The 13,323-nt window shown below is 36.3% G+C and overlaps 1 protein-coding gene across 1 annotated transcript in view; it reads right to left on the bottom strand.

The window, feature by feature from the left end:
• Window positions 1-13,323, bottom strand: part of RECK (reversion inducing cysteine rich protein with kazal motifs) — an 83,532-nt gene that overhangs the window by 52,888 nt on the left and 17,321 nt on the right. The window contains exons 3-6 of the mRNA XM_040266281.1: window positions 12,603-12,677; window positions 11,667-11,703; window positions 8,884-8,969; window positions 7,164-7,211 (exon numbers count right to left, since the gene is read on the bottom strand). Of these exons, the coding sequence (XP_040122215.1) occupies window positions 7,164-7,211; window positions 8,884-8,969; window positions 11,667-11,703; window positions 12,603-12,677 (246 nt within the window). The remainder of the gene's footprint in view (window positions 1-7,163; window positions 7,212-8,883; window positions 8,970-11,666; window positions 11,704-12,602; window positions 12,678-13,323) is intronic.

Below are 13,323 nucleotides of genomic sequence, written 5' to 3'. Positions count from 1 at the left end.
TTCTTCGCTTTTTGCCATAAGGGTGGTGTCATCTGCATATCTGAAGTTATTGATATTTCTCCCGGCAATGCTGATTCCAGCTTGTGCTTCATCCGGCCCAGGGTTTCTCATGATGTACTCTGCATATAAGTCAAATAAGAAGGGTGACAGTATACAGCCTTGATGTACTCCTTTCCCGATCTGGAACCAGTCTGTTCCATGTCCAGTTCTAATTTGTTGCTTCCTGACCTGCATATAGATTTCTCAAGAGGAAGGTCAGGTGGTCTGGTATTCCCATCTCTTTCAGAATTTTCCAGAGTTTGTGGTGATCCACAGTCAAAGGCTTTGGCATAGTCAATAAAGCAGAAATAGATGTTTTTCTGGAACTCTCTTGCTCTTTCAATAATCCAGCAGATGTTGGCAATTTGATCTCTGGTTCCTCTGCCTTTTCTAAATCCAGCTTGAACACCTGGAAGTCCATGGTTCATGTACTGTTGAAGCCTGGCTTGGAGAATTTTGAGCATTACTTTACTAGCGTGTGAGATGAGTGCAACTGTGCAGTAGTTTGAGCATTCTTTGGCATTGCCTTTCTTTGGGATAGGAATGAAAACTGACTTTTTTCCAGTCCTGTGGCTATTGCTGAGTTTTCCAAATTTGCTGGCATATTGAGTGCAGCACTTTTACAGCAGTAGATGAGGTTGCCTAGATAGAAAAACCTGGCCATTTGGATTAGATGGGGTCATAATCTAATCAGACTTGAGCAGATTTCCCTTTGGGGATTGTCTCATTCAGTTCACTTCTGAGAAGAATGGACTAAAGAGGAAATATATAAGCTCAACAGACTAAATGGGAGCTATTCCCTTCCACAACACAAAATATGACAAAACCAAAGAGCATACAAATGGAGAATAATCAAGATTTTATACTGTCTTAAGCCAGTACTGCAGGACCTAATAGGTTTCGCTCTTTTTGGAGCTCATCAGCTGCAGGTAACGGCTCAAATCTAGTCCCATACAGCATACCTGTAGAGAATTTTACCATTACAAAGCCTCCCATCCACCATCTTCTATTTATTATATTCTGACAATCCTTGGAGTTTCCTTGGTACTAACTAAAAGAAGCTTTACATTTAGGTGCTGAAGGCTCTGCTGAGGCAAAGTAATCACATGACTCTTATTGTTAAAATTCCCCAAAGTCAACTGTCCACAGCCTAGGCTGTCATCTGCCATTCAAGAAGGCCTACTGTATTCTTGGAACTACTGCAGCACAGATCCAATCACACCGAGGCACAGAAGGCCTTGAGCTGTCCAGAGAATACTGCTGGTCCCTGCCCTCCCAGCTCTAAATTTTGGGAGCTATTTTTTCATCCCTTTTCCTTTATGCTTCTGGTAGTAAATCTAGAATCAAAGTTAATTTGAGAGAAAAGGAACAAAATAAAATTAAAATAGAAATATTTAAAGCAGAATATTTATTGTGACATTTCCTGATGATACACTATATACCATACAGACATACATAAATATGCACCAAACAGTGGCATCCAGGGGTACCACGAAGTGTGTGGTAAGCTACCATTTGTCTACAGAAGGGTGGAAAAGAACTATGTGTACATATTTACTTTCATGTGCATAAAGTGTCTCTGGTGACTTTAGGAACTGGGTGGCTGTGGTATAAGAAGTAAGAAAGAGACTTTATTGTATACTGTTTTGAATTCTGAACATGTGAATACTAAAACAAATAAAATGAAATTTAACACATACCTGCACTCTTCTCTTATGCATTTAGCTGTGTGTTCATAGGACACTGTTGACAGAACTGAGCTTGGAACTCACAAGGCTGACCATCTTTGTTCTTGTGGTTCTTAGAGCCTCTTTTTAACATCCTCAGAGTCTTAAATTTACCTCAGTATTCCCACAGAACCAGAGTCCCAGGACATAGCATTATTTTAGTTTTCTTTAGCAACAGTTTAGTTTAAAACTTAAATGGCTTAACTTAAAAAAAAAAATCCTCATAAAAATATCTTCTTCTGGCTTTCCTTCATAGTTTCTCACCTTCCTTAATGAAATAACATCAAATAATGAATGAAGGAAGCTAGGAAGAAAATAGAGAACTGAAAATTGTATTTCTGAAAAGAATATAAAGAAAAGCATAGAGAAGGATCTGTGAAAGAAGGAATAAACAAGTAAAACCATAAAAGTCTGATGATAAATTTGCAACACTGTATTTCAGTGGTTCATGCAGAAAATGGAAAGGTATATAGATTTATGGCCATTATGTTAAGAGAATGGCAGGTAAGGTCTAACATAAAGGCATGACACAGGTTTAAGAACCTAAAACTAAAATTTGTCTCATCATGTTAGAGACATTGCCAAGTCTCTGGAAATATAACAGCCTCACATCATCTTGATGTTTATTCTGACATTCAAGAAAATAACTACCAACAACCAATTTTTGTTTTTAACCACCATCTTGGTGGCTAGAAGAAAATGTTTTCAGCTAGCCTGTAGACAAAGACTATGCATAAAGTTTCACACCTCCTGGAAAATATGACTACGTTTTTACTTTAGTTCTAATCAGCCAATTTGCCCTAGTGTGGCTAAACTTGTACTTTATATCCAGCATCTATTCTCATTATTAGCGCTTTCATTCTAGTTGTTGAATATTTTAAATGTCATCCCTGGTCTAACATCACACATAAATAGTCGTGGCCTGATCAATACTTCTAGGTGGGTTAAGACCAAGTTTGTGAAAACATATGGTGAACCTAGAACTGAGCATACCTGTGACACTTGAACATGTCCATGACAGAGTTATCAAGCTACTGGTTGATCCTGGCAACTCTAACCAAATGTGTGTGATTCTGAAAGAAGTACTCTCAAATACTGAAGGAAGTATTCTTTCTCAGGTATTACTCAAAATAAAAGAACTGCAGAGACAAGTCTCTGCAGACTCTCTAGCCAAGTCTCCTGTCCCATTGCAGAAATCTCCACAGTGTGTTTATCCAGTAAACCTTTGCTTGAACACTTACAGTAATAAGAATTTCTTTTTTTCTTGGAAATATCTCAATCCACTATTTTCAATGAACATAGAAAGGATCCTCCTACTGAAATGTCAGATCAGTATATGGCTCCTCCTCTTTCCATTCCCTAAAAATGCAATTTTCAAAATCAGCTCTTACTTTTTTCTACATTTCCTCTTTCAGAGCTTTCCTTCACTCTTGAGATTCAAGAGTTACTTTGTGGTTGACTTTGGCCATGATCTCTCATTTTTAGTCTGGTATTCCTAACTACCTCTGTGTGTGTGAATGCTCAGTCACTAAGCCGTGTCCAACTCTTTGAGACCCTATGGACTGCAGTCTACCAGGCTTCTCTGTCCATGGAATTTCCCAGGCAAGAATACTGGAATGGGTTGCCATTTCTTTCTCCAGGGAATCTTTCCTACTCAGGGATCGAACCCACATCTCTTGCATTGCTGGCAGATTCTTTACCACTGAACCACCTGGGAAGTCCAACTTAACCTCTGAGATATGTGATTTTTACATTTAAAAAAGACCTAACACTCCATATACTTCTATTTCTTTAAAATCCCTTCCCATGCTATCTTTGCTGTGTATTTTCTCTCTTTTTTAAAAACTCAATATTACTACTGTTTTCATATAACCTGTGTGTTTTAATTTAGTCCCTTTGTATTTTTATTGTTCTCATTTTCCTTTGCATCTCAAATAATTATAGATATTTTAGAACTTCCTTTAGAGAAGGACTTTTAGAAATGGTCCAGTAACAGTGATTCTCTGTCTTTGTTGTCTAGAAACACCTTAATTTTGCCTTCTTTCTTGAAAAATATTTTTGCTGGATATGATAGTTATTTTCTCTCAGAACATTTTAGGTATCATTCTACTGTCCCTGGCTTCCTCTGTTGCTTTGAAAAGTCAGCTGTTGAACTCCTTTGAAGACAATGTCTTTTTTTTTCTTCTGACTGTTTTTAAGATCTTTGGCTATGAAGTATGTCTGCAATGTATGGATTAAAAAAAAAAAAAAATCCTGCCAGATCCTTCTTGGGCCTGTGTTTTTTCTCCTTCCTCTAGTATTCCAATTAGAACACTCATATCCTCTATGTCTCTTAAGTCTCTTTCAGCCTATCCCACTGTGCTGCTTTTTCATATAGCTTCTTTAGTCCTATCTTCCAATTCATTAATTGTTTTTTATACTTCCCTGAACATCATCTCCTATACTCAGTTCATCATAACAAATCCTGAATGATGGACTCTTACCTTCAAACCTTTGTTTAGTCCCAAATATTTGACTCTATTGCTATCATCCTAGTTGTGGGCCATATTTGCTTTTAGCTAAGTTAGAGAAATTTGGGGGATCTAAAACTTAGCTTGCACATATCTACAACTTAAAGCTTTTTAAAATATTGGACTTATTTGTTATGCTGATCTCTTATCACACAATCTTCATTATCTCCTTCTACTTAATAATGACTGAGCCCCCAAAATATAATTTTTCTAGGATCTGGTCTCACTTTACCTATCCAAGCAGATTTTCAGGCCTAAATAGGCCTATCTTCTTTTTAATCCCCTGTACAAGCCATGTGCACGTTTGCTAACATGCTTTTGATACAGTCTCCTAACCCAAATTATATAAATCCTTTCAGGCTTCTCTTTTTGCAGTTTCTCCTGATAACTCCCAGCATGCTCAGTTTGCTTTCTCATTTCCTTGAGCCCTTGTGTGTTCAGTACATATTTTAATTATCTTGACTCAATTAGATATAATTCTTTAGTATTTGAAGTTGAGCTATATGTAGCTTAACCATAATTCTAACCTAGATCTGATCCAAAGTTTTTATATACTTTTATTTATTTTTGGCCAAGCCATGTGGCTATGTGGGATCTTAGTTCCCCAACCAGGGATGAAACCCATGCTCCCTGCAGGGGAAGCACGGAGTCCTAATCACTGGATGGCCAGGGAATTCCCAAAAGTTTGCTTTCTAACATAATAAAATTGCCTCTCACTATTCAATAAATATTTGTTGACTTGTGTAAAAAAGAAACCAGATGTTGCAAAATCATATATGAAAATGCTTTACATTTAACTAGTTTATCTTAGCTTAGCTGGAACAAAGTAATCTTAAATGGCATTAAAAATTTTAAACTTTATTCATTTAAATAAAATTTTCAGGAAATCTCCTCAAAGGGGATTCTGCAGCAGTTTATCAGTAAAGATAAACATTAGCTCCTTCAAAAATGACCACTCATTCTCTGACTCACTAGTCAAATTATGCAACTTCATCCTTTAGAGTAAATGTTAACCCCTAAAATTGTAAACCTAAAGTAATAGCTTACATATTTGGGGAAGTTCACTTCCAGGGGCCACTCCAGTGTTAAGGAAAAGGTACTAAAAACCTAGTTTTATGTTTTATAAACTATTCTCATGTTGATAAACAACTGATCCAGTTAAAATAGGTTTCACTACACCAAAGTTACCCACTTCACTTTATAACAAATAGTCATTATGTCTACACTAGAGTTTAACAATCTAATGAGAGTGACTGTTATTTGGGGTTTATAATGCAGAACCTTCTTTCCATGTTTAAGTGCTCTTGCCTCTCTTTTTATTTCTAAATAACATATAAAATATCAAATTGAATCTCAAATTATCTTGATAATGCGTACAGTCAGTTTTTTACATATGTAAACATAGTATTATATATATATAACATATATATACTTTACACATATATATTACATATATATTTTATTTTTATATATGTGAAAGAACCATCTTGACATGTACATTTTTGGAAGATACCAATAGTTGCTTAATTCTAGGCCAAATAAGGGAGGAGAGACTGAAAAAGAGAAACTACTCTTAGTAGTTCTCTCATAGGACAGTGATCATCTCTCTTACCTTTCCTGTCCCGTCCTTCATCAACACATACTGGCAGACTTCCTAGGCCAATGCAGAAATCCAGACAAGAGAAGGAAGCACACTAAAACAGTGGAGGACAGGCTACAGGAGGTGGACAGTGTCAGTATCATGGGCATCACGTGGGAGAAAAGAAGGAATCGTCGCAGTTAGCCACTTTGTTCAAGAGAAACTAAAGCAGTTACTTCAGTGGTAGAGAGAAAAGAAAAAAAGAAAGATCTTTTACTTCTTTGTAGAAAGGTTCTTTTCAATAAGAACAGACAAGAACTGCAGTTAATTTGGAAATTCGTCTTCAGAGAAACAGATAAAACTTAGCAATAGTATAAAGGAACAAAAGATAAATAAGACTTTTTTTCGATTAAAAAATATTGAGAAATTATTTATTGGCTTTGAGAAAAGAAAAAAAATCAGAACCATAATCTAGAACCAGTGAAGAGGTTGTTCTATTTTTCTTCTCCAAGAGAATACAGACTATTAAAAGCAATAGGAATCCCAATGTTTATATATAAAAATGATGAGTGAGTAATATGGACTTGTATGCTTAATTATACAGCTTTGTACTATGAAAAAACATATTGTCACATTTAACAATGAAGTTCTAGAAACTGACCAAATTTTAGTATCAGTGAGGAGCTTTTATTTCACATCAGGGACAATCTTTTGTACATACTTACATGATGTGAAATACTTCCTATACCTCTGCCCCTCCTCAACCTGTGTCCCCATGCCCCACCCAATCTATCAATAAGTACTACAGGGCTTGAAACACCACTGCTAGGAAGAGTCCCTCGAGATTTAACACAGCCTTTGAAATTTAGTATGTACCTCTCCCCTCCAATGTACGATGCTAGGAAAGTATGAAGTTACTCACGCTAGCAATGTGATTGTTTCTTCCAATTAGAAGTAGTTCATAAAGGTGGATACCTGGATGAATCAAGGTATAGGAAAAGGGGCAAAAGAAGATATGGAACCTAAGAAAAACTATTTTACAACCTAGGATACAACCAGTAGCTGTATTATGAAAACATAGGTTAAAGCTTCTGTATGTGTGATTTAGGCATTTCTTTCAAATTAATGCTTAACTGCAACAAGTTAAAGTCATAATATTTCTAAACAAAGTAAATGACATTTTTCTCAAGACTATCTTTTCTATAAAGTAAAAGGTAATTTATTTAACAATGAATTCATTTTTAAAATTTGATTCTATCAATTCTGATAACATCTGATTCGTTTATCCAAATTTGTTAAAATGCATACCTCATATTCTTTTCTGCAAACTCTGGAAATATCATTTTTTGACGATGCCTAAAAGATAACAAATTTCTCAATTAATTTATTACACATGCTCTTCAGTATGAAACCAAAAAGAATACAAACATAAGTATATGTAATTGCTGGCACAGCAGTCTTTACTTCATCAGGGAAAACCTCATGCTCAAATATTATCCAAACAAATCCCGTAATTTTTTAAACAAGCATTAGCTCCAGATATGCTAGAATTTCATTCTTCTATGGCTTTAATGTCACATAATGACACAGTCCTTTTGTTATTTCAGAAACTAGATAAGTTTGAAGGAAATGTAAATCAGAGGACTTTTTTTTTTTAAGTCTAAATTCCATTCTGTAACAAATTTTCTTGGGAAGCTCTGCTGCAGTGACTTTTCTTATGAAGTTCTGCCAGGGCATTTATAGTTTGCTTTTTCTTTAACCCTTCATATTCTAAGTTCCCGTACGAACCCATACCCTCAGAAAAAAATCCATACCTAACAGAGGAGACAACTAAAGAGGGAAAGGCAATGCCAGGCAATTAATTAATAAAAGTTATTTTTATGTAATTTTCTTAACAAGTTTATGAAGAAGAAATTAACCCTTCTACAGATGAGGAAACAGACACACAGAGAAACAACGTGATTTACTAAAGTATATACTTTCCATAAAAAACAAGCCAAAACACATCTGCTGAGGGGTGGCTATTCTTCCAGCTGATAACAGTCCCCCCTTAGAAAATATAGTTCCAGAGCCATGGGCTCTGGTTCCTTTTTCTATTTCCTCCTCTTCTATTACCTAGGCTCACACAGTTCTTAATAGATCAGCTGACAAGGACAGGGAAAGCGAGAAGCAGAATGGACTGACAACTATTCTGTGTCTCACGAGATAGACTAGAGTTCAAATCCTCTACAACTCAGTTTCACCTCAATGCCTGCAGGAGAACAGCAGATAGTTAGGCTGTGTGCTGCCCAAAGAGTGTGGTTTAGAGGTCTGTATGAAAGTGAAGGTGTCTCATATACTCCTGTTCAAAGACCAGTCACTAGAAGAAGAAAATAAGACAAGGCTTTGCAGCTGCAGTTTCAGGGCCACTTAAGTTTCCCAGTTGAGAGTGCTCCCACCACTTGGAGTAAGAGGAGCCTGGAGACCAGTTTCACCACAGCACTCTGACGAACCACTATGAGCAGACAGTGAGGAAGAGTTCAGGGGCCTAACTTGATCCAGACCTGAGATGCATCGAATCAGAGAGAAGTCATAATTCACTGTAGGAGTCATGCTCACCTGAGGAGCAGAGAAGGAATAAAGAACACAGTCAGAGTAAATCCATGATGAAAGACAGAGGGAAGATAAAAGCAAAATAAGCCAACTGTGTCAACTGCTTTCATCCAAGCATGTCTGAAATTTATACCACTATTTGGAGTCATTTAGCACTGATTAAGCATGACCATAGGCAGAGTACAAAAGTCCTTGATTTCAGTAACATTTTTTCTTTGTGTGGCAGAGAGAAGTTAAAGCACAAGAGAAGGCTAGTGTCTTACATGCAGCAGACATAACTGAAAAAGCAGCATGTCTAAAAGGAAATGGTCTATGCAAGGAATGCTAAATTTGCAGCTGCTACGGGTCACCTCTCCAGAAATAGGCAAGATCCAGGACACAGCTAAAACTCAAACTATACTGCACTCTGCTTAAGAGCCTCATTGCCAAGTGTTACCTGCTTGCATGCCTGTCGACATTCCAAGGTAATAGCCAGTTCACAGCAGCCTAAGCCAACCCAGCCATCAGACTTCTTAAACACACCTTAAAAACAAAATGTTCAAATGTTTTGGTCATAAGAAGTGACAAAACAAACTGGTTCAAGGATACCACTCAAGTCAAAGCAAGTTTCCGTAAGAAAACTAGCTTAGATAGCAGGGTCTCAAAAGTATGAAGCCTCTCCTCCCACCCTGACTCTCAATGCTATCAGTCTTCTCAGGGTCCCTCACAGCCTAATTACCAGGTCCTTTGTTTTTTCTCTCTTCTCCCTGCTCACCTTCTCTTTAGCTCATTCTCACTCTAAGACGGACAGAATCTCTAGAGAGCATACAGGTTAAGGAAAGCAATGACTTTTTTCACTTCTGGACTGTGAACCAGAGGCAGGACCCCTATTAATAACTTAATAAGCAAGCAGACAAAATAGGGCATGAGTATATTGTATTCAAAATACCTAGAATAGCATAAAACCCACAATGTCGTTTAACAACTGATACTTAGTAAACAGGAACATCTCCTGTGAGCCATGACTGATTTTGATACGTACACTTTACTGTGGGGCAAAATGATTACACTGATGCAGTTTATGCACAGTAGCTATTTCTCCAACCAAATTACAGTGATACCAAAAGGTGGTAAAATTATAAAAAAAGTTCTAAAGCAATTTTAAGATCCCTTTTTGCAATCATAAATGTCAATGAATAACTCCTAGATAAAATTAGGAGATATAAGTAATGATTACGATAAAAGAAAAGATTTACTTGTAGGAATGCTGTAAATTTCTTATCTCTTTTAAGAAATGCTTTATGCTGCTTCCATGTAATACACAGATCTGCAAATTCACATGTACATTAAATTATTTCCATTTGAAAAAAATGTCAGGGATTCAAGGCAATAGGTAACATAGTTCTCTATACAAAACTAAGACCTAATATAAAACACAGAAGCATTCCACTAAAAAAAAAAACAAAAGCAAACAAATGGCCCATGGACAGACAAAGCTCTCAAAATATAATCATAAACCATCCCAACTGTTAAAACTGGCTAAGAATACTACATATCATAAGATTCTATATCCCTATATGTTTAAATGGTATTAAAGGGCAGCAGACTCCCATCTAGTCCCACTGCCTAGTATAGTTTCCTCTTGATCTTTGCTGCTTGCTACTCAGAATTGCACATATTCTATAAAGAATTTTGAATGGAATCAATGTAGGTCATAAACTCTGTGAACTTTTATATCATAATTCATTGTCACATATCCAGTACCTTTTGTGTTAGTCGCTTAGTTATCTCTGACTCTTTGCAACTCCATGGGCTGAAGCCCTCCAAGGCTCCTCTGTCCATAGAATTCTCCAGGCATGAATACTGGAGTGGGTTGCCATTCCCTTCTCTAGGGGATCTTCCCAATCCAGAGATCAAACCTGGGTCTCCCATATTGCAGGCAGATTCTTTACCATCTGAGCCACAAAAGGAGCTCTTACCTCTTAGAAAATATTACATTATTCAACAAGCAACTACATTCACTGAACCCTTACTATATACAAAGCCCTTTATCAGGTATTTTGTGGGCTAACAAATAGATAAAAATATATGATTTATCCTTTTATGGAGATTACAGTTTGGTAGGAACAATACACACACATATATAATTATAGACATTAGGTAGAGGGATAATTAGGAGAACAAGCAAGGACGTGAGCAATTCCAAGAGGGAAATAGTTCAATTTGTTTGAAATGAAAACTTTCAACAGTGTGAAAAACCTTTAGAATTCAGAGAAATGTAAGCTATACTCCCTTTTTTCAAGGCACTGGCTTTAACCAGGACTGGAAAACGAGCTCTCATCCTAGGAGATCAGGAATGCCAACAGGGAGTTCGGGCTTTATTCTGATTGAAGTGGATAGCCCCTGAGGGAGTTGTTTTGAAGAGGGTGGGGAAGACAGCTATGGTGTGTTGAAACATGAGTTATGAGGTTACTGCAAAAATCTACCCCAAAAGTATAATAATAAAGGCTTGAACTAGGAATAGCAAGGATGGATACAAGATTTTACAAGAGGGTGAATGAAGCTTAAAAAGAAAAAACATTCAGAGATAATGACTTGAGGGTTTCCAGTCTACTGTCATTCATAACAAAAAGCAATTATAAGATGAGTTTGGTTTTGAGTCATGCTACCTGGATGCAGAGATCCAAGTAGAGAAGACCAGAAGTCATGAATAATAACTTGTATTTGAAAATTATCTTCTCAGAGCTGATTAGATAACAGTTCTGGGAAGGAATGTGGTTACCAGGGTGAGTGTGGAGAAAGAAGAGAAGAGGACCACACACAGGAATAGCCATGGTAGTTACAGGGGTGATGGTGTGTGTGGGGGGGGGCGGTGGGGAGGGCAGGGCGTGGGGATAAGAGAAGACAAAGTCACAAGGCCAAGGTGAAGTCACAAGGAGGTAGTGGTCAATATATCAACTGTCACATGGAAGTCAAAAAGAACAAGTACTGAGAAAAAGCTATAAGATCTAGGAACCAAGAGATCTTCGTGATCTTTCAAAGTCCAGTTTCAACAGAACAGTTGAAGTGGAAACAAGAGTACCAAAAAGGACTGAGTGAATGAGAATAAATTATACATTTGAAAATTTGGATGCCTCCAAGAAGGAGAGGATAGAAATCCAAGGGTATATATTAGGTTACAGGACTATGACACAGATTTTACAATCACAAAATAAATTTTAATGTTACACTATTGCTTACCTGGCAAAGATGAATTCATACAACTCCAAATGTCAACCTAAAATTGTAATCACCAAAAGACTTTTATGTAGAAAACCAGTTTCAAAATATAATTTCTACAGAAATTATATATAGCTAATTTGATTATGTCTGTCTCTATACAATCAATGATCTAGAAGCATCAACCAGCTATCTGGGGAAGAAAAAATAGAAATGAGATGTAAAAATACTGCTTGCTGTTTTCTTAACTTCCCATCTGGGATACCAAGGACAAGTATGGTTACTCAGGATGTTTACTGGAATAACTGTTTCTAAGCACAGAGATAAAAGTGCCTGTTGAGTGACTAAAGTAAAATATGTCGGTCAGAACTGTCTGATCATCAACTTTCCCATTTAACCCAACCTACCTTATCTAAACAGGCTTTCTCATGCCAGTTCAGACTTTCTTAGCTTGGCCATGAGCATCCCAAACATGGGACGGTCCATGCATTAGAGACATTTTAAGTTACATGATTCAGACAGGCATGCAATGTATTTTTAGTACACCAGAAACTGAGAAGACAGAAGTAATGAGAAATTATACATTTTCCCTTACCCTAAATCTGACTTTTTAAACATTAAAATAAATATAAGATTTATTTATGGTTTTCATAAAATTGTCAAAATAATAATAAGTAAAATTCTCTATTTCATAGAAACTATTATTATGAAATTTAAAGACTAGAACATATTTTTATATAATACTGTTTTTATACCTACATCATAAACAACAAAAGATGAAAGACGATATTCCATCCAGCAATTCATATGAAGATCTTTTTAAAGTATCCAGTTAAATCTAATATTTTACTTTGACCACAAACCCCAATCACACTGAAAAATTTGCTAAATCAAAAGTAACTCAATAGAGTGCTTCATTAGACAAAAACTTCCATAGTTAAGTCAAACAATACCTACCATTGTTTCAGGGCAATAATCTGGGGCTCGCTGCAACAGATGTTTTAGTCGCGATTCACTTTTTGAGGAAAATATCTACTTGACAAAGACAAAAAAAGTTTTATAGCATTTTTTTTCAATAAGAAAATGGAAGAGGTAAATTTTTTTATCCTCTAGGTTTATCAGTTGTCTAGAATATTTTCCAATTTTCCTTCATAAATGTGCTTTATTATAAAACATCAGTCACAACTTCTTATATAAATTCAAATTCTAAAAGTTTTAATTTCAAATCTCCAACTGCCTTCACACAGTGGTTTTCACTGACAATTCAGCAACTTACCCCACTATCATCTTCCTAACTTTCTACAGCCATCAAGTGCATTAATATTCACTCCAAATTAAAACCTAAATAACAGTAGAATACCCTTTCTTCATTCCTTACTGGTTGAAGAATTAAAGATTCCTTATTCCTGGCAATTCTTCTCACTGTCAGTGAGCTCTGCCAATTTTAGCATTCTAGCCTCTCACTCCTCTGGTGATTGGGATGACTGACTTACCTGATTGTTGAATCTGACCAGGGAAAGTGAATCCAATTCTTACCTCTCTTCCTCTGCAAGTAAGTCTATCTGGAGTTTAGTGCATACCTGAAGATAAATGCTATCTACGTTCAGCATTTGTGTAACTAGAAATAAAGTAATTTGGTCAGGGAAGAATTTTTTTATTAGGATGACTATAGTATTCA

The sequence above is a fragment of the Oryx dammah genome, unplaced genomic scaffold (genome assembly GCF_014754425.2).
Source record: "Oryx dammah isolate SB20612 unplaced genomic scaffold, SCBI_Odam_1.1 HiC_scaffold_1, whole genome shotgun sequence".
In the NCBI taxonomy this organism is placed as follows: Eukaryota; Metazoa; Chordata; class Mammalia; order Artiodactyla; family Bovidae; genus Oryx; species Oryx dammah.
Note: the sequence above shows the minus strand (reverse complement) of the source record. Positions and strands in the feature narration are given on the sequence as shown.